General features: G+C 41.8%; 1 protein-coding gene across 1 annotated transcript; it reads left to right on the top strand.

Moving 5' to 3' along the window:
- Positions 1-12,253: 12,253 nt before the first annotated feature.
- Positions 12,254-17,920, top strand: LOC101988684 (acrosomal protein SP-10). The gene is made up of 4 exons (XM_005347033.2): positions 12,254-12,392; positions 13,351-13,824; positions 15,557-15,676; positions 17,594-17,920. The coding sequence occupies exons 1-4, from the start codon at positions 12,344-12,346 to the stop codon at positions 17,716-17,718; spliced, it is 768 nt and encodes a 255-aa protein (XP_005347090.1). The 5' UTR covers positions 12,254-12,343; the 3' UTR covers positions 17,719-17,920.
- The last annotated feature ends 472 nt before the right edge of the window (positions 17,921-18,392 follow it).

The raw sequence follows: 18,392 nt of genomic DNA on the forward strand, positions 1-18,392 counted from the left end.
GGACAGGCTCCAAAGCCACAGAAAAACCCTGTCTCAAAAAAAAAAAAAAAAAAACTAAAACAGTTTCTAAATAAACACATATTAATTACAAACTATTTCACTTGTATAATAGTCATAGAAAACAAAAACATCATATGATTCCTTTTTCAAAATAGTCTCAATATAAAACTGTTAAATGTAGGCAGGCGGTGGTGGTGCACACCTTTTTAATCCCAGCACTTGGGAGGAAGGGCAGGCAGATCTCTGTGAGTTCGAGGCCAGCCTGGTCTACAAGAGCTAGTTCCAGGACAGGCACCAAAGCTACAGAGAAACCCTGTCTCAAAAAAACCAAAGGGAAAAAAAAGAGAGAGAGACGGGGGGGAGGGCGTTTGGGGGAGGGGAGAGGTTGTGCAGCCTTGCACCACAGTTCCAGATGTCCACCAAGACTAGGTAATATGGGCCTGGAAAGATGGCTCAGCTGGTAAGAGCACTGGCTGCTCTTCTAGAAGACCCAGGGTTCAGTTCCCAGCACCCACATGGCATCTCACAACTGTCTCTATCTCTAGTTTCAGAACTTTTGACACCCTCACACCAATGTATATAAAATAAAGTTAAGTAAAATATTTAAAAAAAAAAACCTAAGTAATGTATGACAGATTCAAAGTTCCTACAAAGAGGCCCTGAAAGGATACTATGTGGAGCTGTGACAGGAGATAGAGCCTAAATTTTAGTGGAGATCCCAGTTAGTCTGAGGTACCAGACCATGTGACAGCTGCAGAGGAAATCTACAGAGATGTACTGAAGTTGGCCCGAGAACACATAAAGAGCTGTGTGTTTCAGGGACCAGAGTTAAGTCCTTTGGAGTTCAGAAGGCCAGAAACACAGATGCAGGAAATGGTTTCCCCATGCTAGGGTTCAGTCCTGCTCTGACCAAATGTTTCCTTGCTGTGAGCACATTTCCATTTTCTGCAATGGAAATGTTTACACTGTGCTGTGTTTGAGGAAGGTAACTTGCTTTTTAATGTTATAGGGGCTCACCGTTAAAAGACTGCCTACGTCTCAAAATAGATTGCATCTACCCCAACGACTATGAGGACTTTGAAGTCTAATTGAACACATTCTGATATGATGAGATGGTCTTGAGTGTACAACAACAAGGGGTGGAAGGTTGTGACTTTTAAAGGTGATTTTTGCAAGTCAAATTGACAAGGTGTAGCCTTGTCATGGCTCTTACTGACTGTTAACATAGCAGGGTCTAGAATCAAATAGGAAATCTTTGGGCATATCTTTGAGGAAGTTTTGAGACTTTTTTGAAGTGGGAAGACCCAGCCCTAAAAATGGGTGGCACCATTCTATAAGCTAGGTACCTAGTGTGAGGATAAAGGAGGAAGCAAGCTGGGCAGCAGCACTCACCTGTTTCCTGACTGCAGATACACTGTGAAGAACAATTTCGTGTTCCTGCAGCCATGACTGCATGGTCAAACTGTGAACCCAAACAAATCCTTCTTTAGTTGTTTTTATCAGATTTTTTACTTATCACAAAGAGCTACTCAACAAATTCAGTATGCACGTGCAGCTCACCTCTTTCCAAGCTGCATCTCCCACCATGATGAAAACAGCTGCCGATGGAGGAAGAGCATCCAGAGACAGCCAGTGTGAGTCTGTCCTCTTCCTGTGCCAGAGGGCTAGCCCATGGCCAACCACCACGTTTAATGTCTCTTTTTCCCCCGGCATGGCGGCACAAAAAGATGTTGGTGGGGCATTTAATTTCAGCCTATTTAAACATATATCTATATATAGGTTTTTTGAGACAGGGTTTCTCTGCAGCTTTGGAACCTGTCCTGGAACTAGCTCTTGTAGACCAGGCTGACCTCACAGAGATTCACCTGCCTCTGCCTCCCAAGTGCTGGGATTAAAGGTGTGCACCACCACCACCCGGCTAAACAACCCTATCTTAAATGTGCACAGTTTTTGTTGTTAGCAGCTTTGGTACTGTAAGGCTATATAGCATACTCTTCTAAACGTTTTCTTCTTCACTGAATGTTGTATGCTGTGAGCTTCAGGGGACTTCTCTAGAGTGTTCTGGAGTGGTCCGTGGTGTAATGCAGTTCTAAGCATCCATATACGGCCTCAGTGATGGCAATCTCTTATCCAGGTGAGGCATTTCAGAAGAGATTTAAAGTCACAGCTTCAGAGCTGTGCCCAAAACCTAAAAATCATCATTTCAAACAAATAATTCTAAGGTTCCTAGTTTTGTTTCAGTTTTGGTTTTGGTATTTGTGTGTGTGTGTGTTGTTTTTTCTTTTTTAGAAAAATATATGGTCTACATACAAAAATGTTAAATTTTGAATAATTTGTGACCCGGATGTCCATAAATGATCTGAATTTTAGAGTCTGACTTTAATTTTCCCAGTGCTACACACTGAAGTTTCTGGTTCTCGCACACACTGAAGTTGACCTGTCAGTGTGCACTGGTGTAATGAGGGCTCACAAGGACCTGCACGTGAGGCCCAGTCACACCCACAGGCCTGTGGAAGCCCTGTGGTCTACACTGGAACCTAAAGATGAAGGCAGCTCCTGGGGAAGGCGGCACTCCTTCCCCACAGCAGGTCACTCCTCTCTGCTCCTTCCCACCTTTGAAGTGTCTTGCTCCCTCGCCCTGCTCTGACAGATTTGAGGTGCCCTCGGGTCACCAAGCATTGAGCAGTGACTCACTGCTGACTGGCCTGCACAGCAGATTCGGGTCACGGTGGCCTGCAAGTGGCCCTTTCACCTCCCTCCATCATATCCTTGGCTTCAGTTGCACTTTGCTTTTCAAAAATGGCATAGGGATAGTGTAGACATCTACGCCTCTCTTTCAGTACACAGAAGTCTGTGTCCCTCTTAGTTCAAGTAATTCGTAGCACAGTGTGTGCACAATATGGATGATTTGAGGTTAGTGGATGTCTGTTTGTCACAGTCACTGGAAATACAGACTTAATCATTCGCAAACAAAAAACCCCCACATTCCTTCAGATACATACCCAGGAGTTGCGGTGTAGCTAATCATGTGGTAATTCTGTTGTTAATTAAGAAACACCACGATGACTTTCATACGAGTGTATTAATTTATATTCACACTAGAACGTATGGGGATGATCTTTCGGGAATTCACCAAGACCAGCTAGCCTGGGTCTGAAAAAGCATGGGATAAAACCGGACTTACATAGCAGACAATGAGGACTACTGAGAACTCAAGAACAATGGCAATGGCAATGGGTTTTTGATCCTACTGCACATACTGGCTTTGGGGGGGCCTAGGCAGTTTGGATGCTCAACTTACTAAACCTGGATGGAGGTGGGCGGTCCTTGGACTTCCCACAGGTCAGGGAACCCTGATTGCTCTTCAAGCTGATGAGGGAGAGGGACTTGATCAGGGGAGGGCGAGGGAAATGGGAGGCGGTGGCGGGGAGGAGGCAGAAATCCTTAATAAATAAATAAATAAATAAATAAATAAATAAATAAATAAATAAATAAAAAAGAACGTATGAGGATTCTCTGTGCCTCCCTAGTTACTTCCTACCAGTACTCACTGCTGCTTGCTTTCTAGGTGACAGCCATTTTGACTTAAGTAAGATGGAATTTCAATCAGCATTTCCACCATGGCCAAAGATAATGAACATTTTTCATGTACTTCTTGAGATCTGTTCAATAAATTTCCTCATTTATTGATCAGAAAATGTATTCTTTTGGTGTTTGTTGTTGTGAACTCTTTATAGGTTCTAGATTTTAATCACCCTGAACAGGTGAATAGCTAGCCAAGACTTTCTCCTCTTTGGCTGGCTGTCTCTTCATTGTTGTTTCCTTTGCTATACTTTAACTTCATGTAATTCCGCTTGTCAATTAATTGCTACTAATTTTCCGAGTTATTGGAGTCTCTCTTAGAGAGTCCTTTCCTGTCTTTAAGCCTTGAGGTACTTTCCATATTTTCCTCTAGGAGTTTGAAAACACCAGGTTGTCAATTCATGTGTAATTGATTATTCTACAGGATGATAGGGATCTAGTTTAATCTTTCTACGTGTGAAAATCCAGCCTTCCCAGAACCGACCGGTGGTGGCACACACCTTGAATCCCAGGTCCAGAAGAAGCAGCAGATCAAGGCCAGCCTTGTTTACAGAATGAGAAAGAGAGAGACAGAGAGAGAGAGAGAGAGAGAGAGAGAGAGAGAGAGAGAGAGAGTACACATCACAGCACATCTATAGAAGTCAGAAGACAATCTGTATGCGTCAGTTCTCTCCTGCCATCATGCAGGTTTCGGAACTATTGAACTCAGGTCTTCAGGTTTGGTGGCAAGCACCTTTACCGGCTGAGCCATCTTGCTAGCCCTGCCACTGATTTTCATATGCTAAATTTTCATCTCTACACACATATAAATCTCAAAACTTCCCTGGTATAGACTTTATGATGTTTAATTTTTGCTTTGTTCTGTGTGAGTTGGGGTCTCACTATGTAACTTTGTCTGGTCTGGAATGTAGATCAGGGTGGCCTCCAAACTCAGAGATCTTCCTGCCTCTGCCTCAGGAGTGCTGGTATTAAGAGTATATGCCACCACTCTTGGATGGCCCTAATGTGAATGGAAATAATTTAGCTTTTTTGTTTTCTTATTTTTCTCTCTCTTATTTCTATTGCCCACCCCTTTGCTCTATCTGCTTTGGGCATTAGAGTAATGCTGACTCCATATTTAGCAGCACTATTCCCCTATTTTATGAAAACAGTCCTTTTTTAAAGGTCTTACAGAATTCAAAAGTAAATCCACCCAACCTTGAGCTTTTCTTTGTTGGAAGATACTGTTTCAAATTCATCTTAAGGTTGCTTATATTATCTCGGTTCAAACTGGAAGGTCATATATGTGTAGATATGCATTCGTGTGTGTGTGTGTGTGTGTGTGTGTGTGTGTGTGTGTGTGTGTGATCACTGCAACAGTTTTAAAAACATTTTCTAGTGGTTCTTGACATTCAGTGGTATATAATGTAGTTTACGTTTTCTCATCTCTAATTTTACTAACTTAGCTCTTTTCTTTCAGTTAATTCAGCTAAGGATTTGTTACTTTCTATTTTTTCAAAAAAATACTGAAAGTGCAGTATATCTGAACTTATCTGTCCTTTTTATCTGTTTATTCAGCTTCCCACCCTCACTGTGCCACAACAGACCCCAGACAGAAAGAAGAGATTGCCAATACTGGACCTCTAGTCCAAGCAGAGCTGTTCTTGCATGGGGTAGAACTGAGGCCATGTAGCAGCAAGCAGTAGGCCAGGATAACAGTACTGTCTCTTTCCCTCTTCCTGTCCTGTGTGTATTTTAAAACATTTATTTTCTTATGTGTTTGAGTATTTTGCCTGAATGTATAAAGAGCTCATAGAGGTCAGCAGAGGGTGTTACAACCCCTGAAACTGGAATTATAGAGGGTTGTGAGTCACCATGTAGGTGCTGGGAACCGAATTCAGTTTCCCTGCAAGAACTGAAACTACTTAGTCACCAAGCCACTCTCTTCAGTCCCCTGTATGTATTCTTACCAGTAAAAACTTTGATGGTATACATCTGCCGTGCGTGTGTTTACAATTCGTATGCTCTCCTGTGTTTTTTAGTATACAGCATTCTTAGTATTAGAATCTCTGCAGGATGGACCTTTGGGCATAGCTGAGAGGGGTTCGTCTTGATTACAACTAATGTGGGAAGAACAGAACTAACTGTAGGTGGACCACTCCCTGAGCAGAAATTCCTGGGTTGTATAAAATGCAGAGCATGAGATGAGTGCTAGCAGTCACTCATTGCTCTCCGTTTTCTGACTATGTGTGTGATGCAACCAACGGCTTCAAGCTCCAGCTGCCCTGGCTTCCTCGCCTTGATGGGCAACAACTGGGAAGCAGAATAGAGCCTGTCTCCCTTAAGTTCCTTTTTACTTTCAGTTTTGTGTGTGTGCCTGCATGTAAGTCTGTACCACATGCACGCAATGCCCATGAAAGCCATAACAGGACACAGAGGGCTTTAGAGCCCTTGGACCTGGAGTTACAGATAGTTGTTAGCTATCCGGTGTGAATTCAAACTTGGGTCATCTGCAAGAACAGCAAATCTTTTTAACTGCTGAGCCATCTCTCCAGCAACCTTAAATTCCTTTTGTCAGAGTGTTTTTATCACAGCAACAGGAAAAGAAAGTAAAACAATGACCTTTATTTCTTTTGACTAATTTTGTCTTGAAGTGTACTTTGACTGATAGAAATATGGCTAGTCCTGCTTGCTTTAAGACTTCATTTTCCCTCCTTTCACAGGTGTCAGGGGGTCAATTTCTTGCAGATGATTTACATTTATATCTTGAGACCATTTTTAAGTTGGGGTTATTACTGAGATGTATTTGCTGATTCCGTGATTCTTCTCCTTGTTGATTTTAATTTTTCTTTCCTTTCTCAAGAGTTTACTGGTTTAATGAGGTGAACATGTTAGATTGTACTGGCTGGTTTTGTGTCAACTTGACACAAGCTAGAGTCATCAGAGAGGAAGGAGCTTTTGTTGAGGAAAGGCCTCCAATGGGATGCAGCTGTAAGACATTTTCTCAGTTAGTGTTAGTGGTGCCATGCCTGGGTTGGAGGTCCTGGGTTCTATAAGAAAGCAGACTGAGCAAGTCTGGGGAAGTGATCCAGTAAGCAACGCCCCTCCATGGCCTCTGCATCAATTCCTGCCTTCAGGTTCCTGCCCTGTTTGAGGTCTTAGCCTGACTTCCTTCAATATGAAAAGCAATGTTGAAGTGTAAGCCAAATAAATGCTTTCCTCCCCAACTTGCTTTTCAGTCATTGTATTGGCCACAGCAATAGAAACCCTAACTAAGACACAGATTATTTCTAATTATTATTGATTTATTCCTCTCTTGAAATGGATTCTTTCCTGAGCTCCCTATGCAGGATTCCTTCAAGTGTCTCCTTTAATGCTGGCATAGTAGTCAGGAGTTGCTATAGGTTGTGCTATTATGAGAGTTCATCAATTCTCCAATTTTATTTGTTTATTTCCTGTCTCTGGGTTTTTATTATTTTTGCTACATACTTCCTAATACTTTTGGCCAGAAGAGAGGGCCTGGGAACATAATACCTGGCTAATTAAAAATCTGTCGGAACTCGAACAATAGGGCTATAGACAATGAGACATGATTACTGTCGGCAACTGTTGGAAGTGTGGTGGTGCACACGGGTAGAATTTGCTGGAGGATGCGGAGGCAGGATTCTCCAATTTTAAATGCTTGCTTTGGTGGTCACAGTCACCTTAGTTGGCAGTTATTTATTCTAGGGACTTAATCCATTATTCCATGTTTTCCTTGGTTTTAGGATTTCCGCAGAAAAGCCAGCTATAATTTCAGTGAGCTTGCTTTTCTAAGTTATAGTTTTCTCTTACACCTTTTAATTTTCTTTCTTTGGTCTATACCCTTGGCATTTGAACTATGGTGTAGCATGAAGAGGCTTTTTGTGTGCTTATGTCTATTTGGAGTTCTAAATGCTTCAAGTATTTACCTGTTCATATTCTTTAAGTTTGGGAAGTTTCCTGCTATAATTTCATTAAGTATGTCTTTGATGCCTTTTTGTATCTCAAGTCCTTCTACTCTATGGATTCTTAGGTTTGGTTTCTTGATTATATCTCACATTTTATGAAATGTGCTTTTGATTGTTTTTCTATATTATTATTATTATTATTATTAATCAGGGCCTTTAGTCCCTGTGTACCAGAGTATATGACCTTGAACTTCTGATTCTCTTAGCTCTACTTCTCAAGTGCTGTAATTACAGGCATGCTTTATCGCTGTCTGAATGCAACATTTCCTCAATCTTGTCTTCAAGACAATATTCATTCTTCCAAGATAAACAACTAGTGATGATTTCCACTGTACATTTTCTTGACTTATTTTATGTGGTGCTGGGATTAAACCCAAGGTGTTGTGCATGCTAGACAAGCACTTACTAGTCTGTCTCATGGCTTTCTATAAACTGTAAGATGGCCAAAGTCATAAACTACCTAAATGCACTCCCTCCCCACCCAGCCTCTCCTTTGGCCAAACTGCAAATAATCCACTTTCTTTACCAATTTCTATTTCATAATGTCTCAAGAATATAGGAAAACCAAGGCAGTGAGCTTTTGAATCTAAGGGCTTAGCAACAAGGGACCCCCCCCCCACACACACAACTGGGTGTCCACTCATGCCAGTGATGCTCTGCCCATGCAACTGCTCTCCACCACCTTCCTCTGGCCTGCTGATAGCATGTAAAGCGGTTAAACTACAGCAATCTGCAGCAGCAGGTCAAGGCACAGGGCTGCTGCTGATCCAGTGTGTCCCGAACATGCAGTCCTCGGTTTCCAGTACCTTCATGTGTATAGAAACACAGTTTCTCTCCTTTTGCCAGAGCTGGGGCTGCAGCTCCCTAAGGAGGCCTCTTCTGCAATGGCGCTTACACTTCCCACACAAGAAGTTCAGTCTCAGGGCTGGGAAGATGGCTCAGAGGTTAAGATCACTGGCTGCTCTTCCAGAGGTCCTGAGTTCAATTCCCAGCAACCACATCGTGGCTCACAACCATCTGTAATGAGATCTGGTGCCCTCTTATGGCATGTAGGCACACATCCCAGAGTACTATATACATAATAAATAAATTTAAAAAAAAGAAGTTCAGTCTCTATAAATGTGAATTCAAGTGACACAAATTCTGATTCCTGGATCCACAGTGATTTCTGAGTGGTAGCTCCCTAAACTACTGGAGAATTGGAGGCCTTTGGGGTTTAGGGACATAATAATGTTAACAGAACAAAAAACTATCAAAGAGAAACAAAAATTAACTTATAAAGAAACATTCAGGTCTTACTAGGAAAGAAGAACGTTTCCTTCCCTGGGCTTTGTAAACAAAAACAAACTCATCTTCCTCCCATCTTCCTCATCTTCTGTAACAACCCATCCTTTCCCATGGTGCCCTACAATCCAAGGAGACCTTTAGTGACACTCCCTCCTCCTTTCATCACCACTTTTTTTCTCTTGCAAAACTGACAGTGTCAATGGGAACCAAACACGTGGAGAATCGCAAAGAAAGGAGGCCGGAGACTTTAGAAAAACGTATAAAGTTGACTAACCATGTAGACTGTCAAGGGTCCCTTTGGCAACTGTCCATTGTCATAATGATTTCCTTAGCAAGAGCCCTTCTAAGTCACTGCCCCATTCTCATCTCTAGAGGATTCCTCACTTTGGTCTCCAATACATTTGTTTTTTAAAAAAAAAATGTTCTCTATGATTTATCTGAATTCATTTGTCAGAGATCACAGGGGTGGCAAGAGTGAAATCCCAGTAACATTTAGGAGACAGGGCTTAACTAAAAAAGAAATAAAACAGGAAAATACCTTGGGCTCTGAAGTCAGTTCTGATTTTGTGTATAGTGTTTCACAACTATCCCTCATTCACTTCGCAATTCTGGGCAGGATATTTAATCTCTCTTATCCTTCATTTGCTAAAAGGGGATAAAATATTAAAATGAAGATGAGTAATCAGGCCATCATTTAGAATATCATCCTGTAGAGACTGATGAATGAATAGAGTTTGAACAGCAAGGCCCCCTTATGCTCCAGGAAGACATTACTCATCCCTAAGACCTCTTCTGAAACCAGAGCTTGTGAGGGATGGGAGTGTGGCCTCAGGCACATGAAGACCATGATCTTTTCCTCCCTCCCAAGTTAATTTTCTGGTTATTTGCCCCAGTGCTTTATCCCTGGACACCATCATTTTGGCTTCACAGACTGTGTGCAGAAAACCTAGTTAAGCCCAATAACCTGCAGAGTTGTGAGATAACTGGGGGTTACCTGAAGTGGCTAAACTTGTGAGCAGTTGTTACACAGCAATAGAAAACCTTGACTCCCTGTAGGTGCTGCCACCTGCTGACTATGAACAAGAACAAGTGGAAGGATGAAAAATGTCACACTCTTGCTTTCAGACATCCAGGCCTCTGACAGGGTCAGCAAATACCTACTCTCAGGCTAGCTAGATGAACAAACCCTACCCTCTCAAACTAAGAGGCCGGTGTTCCTCTTAACACCCAAACCCATTTGTTTCGAGACTTTGTTTTTCTGAAAAGACTACTATTCTCTTTTCCAATTAAATTGACTAAAGAAATTTGGTTTATAATTTCCCCCCAAAAAAAGTTTCCTAAAAGCTATTCTCTGCCTATTTTCCTATGTTCTTTTGAGAACTGTAATGCTAGTACTCCTTTCTCGATCTTCTCTGTAAACTTTTCAGAGCCTCTTTTATCTCTTGTGGTTAGAAATCATACTAAGAACATAGTATTTGAAGACCTTTTCACCTGTTTGTGATACAGTTTCTGTATTTTGGATTCTTTCATGTCGGAGACTGTTCTTAACTGTGTGGTGATTCTGAACCATGTGTTCCCACTGGATACTTGCTCTGAAGAGCCACTGGGGGCAGGGCGGGTGATAGTCAAGCTTCACACCAGGCTAACAAGCAGTTACTAAACTGGAATTTAGTCAAATGCCAAATTCTAAAGGATTTTTCCTCTGGAACAACCCAATATCTCAAAAGGTATGTGTTGGTAGGGCCAGCCCACTAGTATTCAAGAAGTTGGGAAGGAAAGAAACTGCAATTGCCCTGATTCAGTATTAAAATATATGCAATCCTCCAGATGTCAATATGTCTTATATTGCTCCTAACCCTATACCTTGTGCTCCGTGCACTAGACCCTTCACCAAATGACATACCTCTCTTTTAATGGAGAGGGGGTTGGGAATACCTAAAACAGTTATTTGGGTCTGGTGGATAGGCCAAGAAGTCATACTTTTGAGCAGCATTTTTATGTGTAGCAACCCACATATACTGATTAGCTACAGGGTACATCTGCTTGATGTGTCGCCAGTCCCCAAGCACAGAGATTTTCCCTTCTACATACATGCTAAAGCTGTTGGCTCTCATTCCTTTCATGTGTCACACCGTAGAGCTGAGGAGCTTGAAGCTCAGTCAGTACGCCACTAGCTAGCATGCTCAAGGCTCTGGGCTTTAACCTCAAGGCCAGAAAAAAATAATGAATAAATGTAGCTTCAAAACACTAATAAATGTATATCCAGTCTGCTATTCCCTTCCTAAGGTTGGTAACATATTGATGTCTGGAGTGGCATCAGCAAGAGAACATGCCTCCTTGATTTACCTTCGAAATGGTTTGACCCCAGAAGGACCATTTTCTTCAGATGATCCAGGTTATAAACTGGCCTATCTAGTTCTCAATAGATTCTCCTCTATGAGGCAGAGGAAGATCCAGAAAAGCTAAGGTATTCATTCTTTCACTCAAAATTTATTATATACCTAGTATGTAACCAACATGCTTCCCGGTACTAAGACTACAATGGTGAAGGTCCCTACTTTCAGAGAGCTTAAAGTCCAATGTGGGAAATAATTATAACAGAAATGGACCTAATTTTAGGTCCAACATTCAGTGGTACATGGAACAGAGTGGCTCCAAAAAGTGGGACAGGGAAGGGCAAGAGATGGTGGCTAGAGGATCTCTGCCACTCTGAGTTGTAGTTTTATAGCAAACCGATGTCTCTCCACATCTATTCAGCCTGGCTAGCACCTAGATAAAGTCACAGGTCAACTTAAGCATCCCTTGATCATTATACTCTTCTAAGTTCTTACCATTTGAATTGCCCATGTGATTCCTATAAATCATGCCTTTACAAGTACATATGCAAAGACTATTCTCAGAAGTGCATGAGATCACAGAAAATTTACAAAGGAAAGTTGGGGCATGTAGACTTTAGAAGCTGGAAATCACTATTATCCCTAAACTGAATAGGAAGAGCAAAAACGTGTTACTATGACCTAGTCAAAGTTGGGGTCATGGGAGAAAGGATACCCAAGAAGACATCTGACGTGGAAACACTCAGCCCTATGGCACTGTACCCAGCTAATCTCAGTGGAGATCAGTCTTCCAGAGTATAGCCCAGAGCCATGAAATATTTACTTAGACAAAGGGAAATTAACCAGGTCACTACAGTACACAATTGACAACCCTCAAAAAAAAAAAAAAGTACTACCTTTTAAACATTTGTGTGTGTGTTTGAAGCTGCCCCTAACACCATCCTACACAGAGAAAATACTCATTGCCCTTCCTGCACTAGTAGCATCGCCATGGTTACTTTCCAGCCTCCCTCAACATTAACTTAAGTCACACCCATTGTGAGGACACGCAGGTTGTTTCTTCAATTCTAGAACTCCCAGAGGTTCTGATTCAACATTGGGAGTGTCTGTTCAGTTTCTTCTCAGCTCTTGAGTGTGTCACACTAGAGAGCTCTCTTTTCCTCAATCAAAATGAAGAAATTAATCCTCCTGAGTCTTTATCTGCTTGGATTTGCTAAAGGTAAGAGTTCTTTTTAAACACAAATCCTGGGTGGATAGCAGAAGGGGCTTTTTTCCCCCAAGAAAGACTAGTCTTAGTTAACCAAATCAACCTGACTTGGAATCAAGAGTTAACTAAACAAGAGCAGTTCTGAGGACTCCTATATCAACTGATCTCTCCTAGTTACAGATGTAACTAGGCCCACTGGCCTAACGTGCTTCTGCTTCCTTCAGCATTTATGACTGGTGAGACGGCACTTTACCAGTATAACTCAAATCCCATCCGGTAATCTTGGTAGATTAACTTTGTGCTTTAAACTTTCTAGTTTAAAGTTTACCCTACCCAAACTTTAAAGTTGAGTGAAACCCTTGCGTCCTATCATGAGCACCAGAAAAGGACCTAACCTCGATTTAGGATGGAATTACTCAGTACTGAAAGCTACCTGTGCCAGGCGGTTGTGGCACCTCTAACTCCAGCACTCGAGAAGAGGAAGCAAGAAAATTTCTGCAGTATGAAGCCAGCCAGGATCTCACACCCAGACCCGGTTGTGGAGTAGATGGACTATTTGCCTTCTCTCTCTCTCTCCCTCCCTGTTTCTGGTCTCCTTGTCTTTCAGCATAGAGGAAGCGGAGGAAAGGTTGGTGGCTGACTACTGAGGCCATGAGGGAGGGATGATTTCTGATTCAGGTTCTGTTCGGTAGCGACATTCACTTCCCTTTGTGTTTGTCATGCTCAGGTGAGAGAATCCCACATGTACTTCTTGTGTCTTTAAGTCTCGGAAGTGGTCTCCAAACTTTTGTTTAAACACTTTTGTCTTTCCTGATATCCTGGAGTAATTAGATGGTTTGCCCCAACATCTAAACTATCTTTAAGTGTCTCATCTAGACTCTCCAGAAAACATCCCTTTCGTCCGGCTCCACAGGAAATCAGTCTTGATCCCGCTCTTTCGTCTTCACCGTTCTCCTCTTCTCCCTCCTAGGAGCACCACCAGGTCAGCCTGATGAGCTTTTTGAGTCTGTAGACCGCCAAGCTTCTGTCCAGCAACTTTCAAGTGAGTATTTCTCACTCACAAACCCGTCAGATGCCGAATCTCTATACGAAACCCCCTCAGGTGAGAGAACTCTGACCGATCATAGTTCAAGCGAACATGAATCAAGTGAGCATTCTACAGGCGAACATGTTTCAAGTGAGCACAGTTCGGGAGAACAGTCTTCAGAACATGTTTCAGGTGAGCACATGTCAAGCGAGCATATTACAGGAGAGCAGAATTCGGGCGAGCACACTTCAAGCGAAGGTTCAGAACAGCCAAGCGAACAGTCTTCAGAAGTATCTTCAGCTGAACAAGTTTCAGGAGAAAAGACTGAAGAGGTGGGTGAACAGTCGGCTGCCGAGGCAACTTCAGGCGAAAAGAACGAACAGGGTATGAGCACACCATTTCCAAGCACATCTTCAGGTAAGTCACAATGGAACGGTATTCGTCTTAGACTAGAGGTTGAGGCCAACCCGGGCTACATAGTTCAACAAAAGCTTAGGCAACTAACTGATCAACACCATCTCCAGTACGGAAGAAAGAGAGGTGGTGAGGGGGAACATGTAAGGAACTCAGTTTTAGAGAAGCAGTGTAAAAGAATCATTAATATATCACAAACGGCTCTGTCAAAGACTCTGCTTCTTCACAGTATCAGGGAGCATTCTCCAGGTTCCATGAGGCCTTAAATGTAACACAATTTGAAGAACCTTTTTTTAAAAAAAAATAATAATTTATTTATTAAGAATACAGTGTTCTGCCTGCAGGCCAGAAGAGGGCATCAGATCTTATTACAGATGGTTTGAGTCACCATGTGGTTGTTGGGAATTGAACTCAGGACCTCTGGAAGAGCAGCCAGGGCTCCTAACCACTGAGCCATCTCTCCAACCCCTAGAGAACTTTTAAGAAAAATATCACCAATATAAAATGCTACTGGACTCTCCAACCCCATAGTTCATAAGAACTTATGAAGGATCAGCAAGATGGCTCAGTGGTGACATCTATGACCAAGTTTGGCAATCTGAGTTCAATCAATAGCCAAGGCCCATATTATGGAAAACTGATTCCCAATTGACCTCCGACCTCCATATATGCCCCATTCACAGTAGAAACATAAGAAAAATCTAAAGTTTGATGTCTCAAATTACTATTCAATACAAATATTTCATTTCACCCAATTATGTTAATTACTCTAAAATTTTAGATGCGTAAAGTAAGGTGAAACTATTATCCCAATGTCAGTCACATTTCGAGAAAGTAGTAAGTTAACCTTAGGTCTGCTTAAAGCTCCTGCTCTTTCTTTGCTCTGCTTCTTTATGCTTTTTTCTAGGGACTTAGCACTAGAGGTAGTACAAGGACACAGAGCATTTCAGAATGTTGTCACTGACCAAGATAAGTCTGAAAATACAAACTGTGCCCAATGGTTCATGTCTGTCATTTCAGTACTTTTGAAGCTGAGGTTGAGGTCGGACTGGGCTAAATACTCAAACTCTGTCTCAAATACACATACAAAAGGAAGGAAAGGAGGGAGGGGAGGGAGAAAAAGGGAGGGAGAAAGGAGAAGAGAGGTAAGGAGGGGGAAGGAAGGAGGGAAAAGGGAGGGAGGGGAAGAAAATGCACTCTACAGGGCTGGCAACATTCTAGCATTCTAGTATGGCTTACTAGTTAAATTGGCTGCAAGTGTGTTTGTCTTGGGATGCAGGAGAGTATGACAAACATTCAGTTACTTAGTTTTCTTTTATGAAGTAAAACATCATAGAAAGGCATTATAATTCAAGAAGCCAATAAATTCAAGAAGCCAACGGGATTATAAAGTAAAAGTCACTCAGATAAATTTAGTATTCATCAGTAACAATTTTACAAAGTAAAAGTATTTCTTCTTACTCAGAAAGGGAACCTGGTAGTCCACACTTGTAATCTCATCACTGGGCAATTTAGCAAGACTCTGTCTCCAATAACCAAAAGGAGAGGGCGGAGTTAATAGGGGGAGAGAGATTGGGGTTATAGCTCAGTGGCAGAGCATTTATAAGGCAATAGAAGTTCAATCCCCAAAAGAACTAAGAAATATGTGTACTTTTTGCAACCCCCACTCCCTATATGTGTGACTCAACTAAGTGGTCTGTCGGGAAATTTCATAGGCTTTTTTTTCAAATTTCAGACGTAGCAATAAATTGCCACACATGTTCCTATATGAATGATGATGGAAAATGTCTTCGTGGAGAAGGAATATGCACCACTCAAAATTCCCAGCAGTGCATGTTAAAGAAGATCTTTGAAGGTAGTAGGGATAAAACTACCAGAGAGCACAGCAATTATCTTTTAAATAAAAATGGGGTGGCGTGGGGGGGAGGGGCAATAGGGATCAATGAACTTGGGAATTCAGAAGACTTCATTCCTTCAAGGACTGAGCAGAATTCTAGGTACTGATGAGTGTAAGACTCTTGAGGGAAGAAAAAGAAAAAAGGGAAACTGACAAAAGGCTTTCTTCAGAATAAAGAAACCTTTAAGTTGTTCCTTAAGCTACTTCTATACTGACTACAGTCAGAACTGTTTAGTTTGTTCGTGACTATATATTCCTAGGACACAGCACAATGTAGACACTAAACTATTCAACAACTGTCTACAGACCAATGTACACAGGCTAACAAAGCTGAGTGTATATTCTCACATCTCTCAAAACTTATACTTAGGATTCATCTCCAAAACAAGGGATCTTGGTTACTTCCATTCCATGAACCGGACTGCCTGGCTCTGGTTTGTCCAATCCACTGAAAGAAATAGTCTCCCTATGTTTCTATAATTGTACAGTTAACCATCACTGAATAAACATCAACACCAAAGATCACAAGCAAGCCTTTCAGAAGGATGCATCAAAAACAAGTGTACAGAAAGACTGTGGTCTTAACATATTACAGAGAAAAGTGGCAAGATGATGTGTGTCTTTTCTCAGTACTTGAGGGACTAAGGTAGGAGAATTAAGTTCAAAAGACCAGCCTGGGCTATATAGCAAAACCATGTCTAAAGAAATGAAAGGGGGCAAAGCACAGAGTGCTAGAAGGTAAAGGAAAACAGGTAAGTCTAGAGAGGAGAGGGTCTTTTTTAAAAAAAATAAAAAATGTAAAATCCACTACCCAGTTTCGGCTACACATTAGAATCACCTGAGCAGCTTTTAAACTCCTAATGCTCTGAACCCACCAGACGGCTCAGTAAGTAAAGGTGCTTGCCCACTAAACCTACCTAGGACCTGAATTATATCACAGCAACCCACATGGCAGGAGACCAATTCTTACAAGTTGTCTTCTGAGCTTCATAAGCACACGGCCACACACACACAATGTTAACAATACTAAATAAAAATTTTAATGTTCACTTTGAACCAATGAAATACCAGAAATGAAGAGAACTACTGATTGGGTCATTCTGCAGAGACAGGCTAAAAATGAACACCAAGTCAAATCAGAAATACAGGATGTATACAGGAAACACAACAGTTCTTTGGGGTTTGGAAAGTCAAGAGGTAGAAGAAAATAAATTGAGGAAGGCTGATTGGCCAAAGCAAAATTATCCAAGACTCTCAAAGGCCAAGTAAGGTTAATCAGGAAAGCAATAGGTACAGGGAGGATGGCAGAGTTCCATTTGGGACAGGTCAATTTTAGCTGTATTATCTGCACGATGATTATGACTTAAGTGGAAAGAGGACCTGACTTGGGTCGGTAGAGATAACTGGACTCAGAAAATAGAAGACAGAAAATTAGGGGAAACCTTGCCAGAGAAAGGTCAAGAAAGGAGTATCAAGTTCATGCAGAAATGGTAGGGGGGAAGGCATGGAAAATGGCTAGAGAATTTTTCTACTGCATCTTTGGGAGCAAAGTTTAAATCTGAGTACCTGGGGTTCAGAGGTGAATGAGAAGTTGAGGCTAGCCAGCTCGCTAGAGGTTTGCAGCGGAAGGATAATGGCAGCAGAGTAGCATGGTCAGGAGAAAATAATGAGCGTGGTAAAACGTTACAATGAGAGGAAGAGAATGAAGATACAAACAAGAGGAATGGGCAGCTGATAAAGCAGACAAAAAGCAGGGAACAGGAAACTACACACAGAAGTCCTAGTCATCACTGTATGGGAACACAGGACCGTGGATAAAGGATAAGGCTGGGAGAAAACAGCTTTCTGTTAATGCCAGTCTGATTCTTCTTTCAGGTGGAAAACTCCAGTTCATGGTTCAAGGGTGTGAGAACATGTGCCCATCTATGAACCTCTTCTCTCACGGAACAAGAATGCAAATTATGTGCTGTCGGAATGAACCTCTCTGCAACAAGACCTAGAAGCCTGCACCTCCACTTCTTGCGCTGACTCAGGCAGCTTCACTCCACTATACTTGGCTCAATTGAAACTCATCTTCAACTAATCACATCTGTCTCTGCCTGATCAGACAAGAAGCTCGACCCATTGCCTATGTCCTCTGCCTTCCTACCTCCTCTCCTTCCCCAGATTTCCTCTTGCAATACATTCCTATGTTAAAGAACAGACTTCAGATTGTTTTCCATCAGTCTAATTGCAAAGTTGTTTCTTTCCATGACCAAATTAAGTCAATGTTTTGAACAATTGTTTATGGAAGCTGAAGAGGTCTTCTGGGTTAGATACAACAGAGATGTACAAAATTAATCTTATGTAGATCATAAGCAGTATGTAGGTCTGTCCCCTAAACCCTTCCATTTGTAATACACACAACTCAGCATTTTTATGAGCCTTTCAGTCTTTAATGGTCCACTATTAACGTAATGGGAACAAAATACCCCTTTTCATTTAAGCAATCCATAATACTTAAACCATTTTCAGAGGATCATCTACTCAGTCAGAGCGAGCAGGTGGAATAACGAACAGTCCTTCACCTCAAGGTGTCTTCACATGTATGATTGCTCCTTACTCTTAGGAAAAGAGCCAGAGGGTAAAGTTAGGAAAGAGCATCGTCCTTACTCTACAAATAAGGAAATGTGAC

The sequence above is a fragment of the Microtus ochrogaster genome, chromosome 5 (genome assembly GCF_000317375.1).
Source record: "Microtus ochrogaster isolate Prairie Vole_2 chromosome 5, MicOch1.0, whole genome shotgun sequence".
Lineage (NCBI taxonomy): Eukaryota > Metazoa > Chordata > Mammalia > Rodentia > Cricetidae > Microtus > Microtus ochrogaster.

Excerpts from the sequence above, each read along its gene's own strand:
- LOC101988684 (XM_005347033.2), top strand. The coding sequence starts at position 12,344 with ATGAAGAAATTAATCCTCCTGAGTCTTTATCTGCTTGGATTTGCTAAA. Across the intron at positions 13,825-15,556 it reads ATTTCCAAGCACATCTTCAG|ACGTAGCAATAAATTGCCAC; the intron begins GTAAGTCACAAT and ends TTCAAATTTCAG. Across the intron at positions 15,677-17,593 it reads GTTAAAGAAGATCTTTGAAG|GTGGAAAACTCCAGTTCATG; the intron begins GTAGTAGGGATA and ends TTCTTCTTTCAG.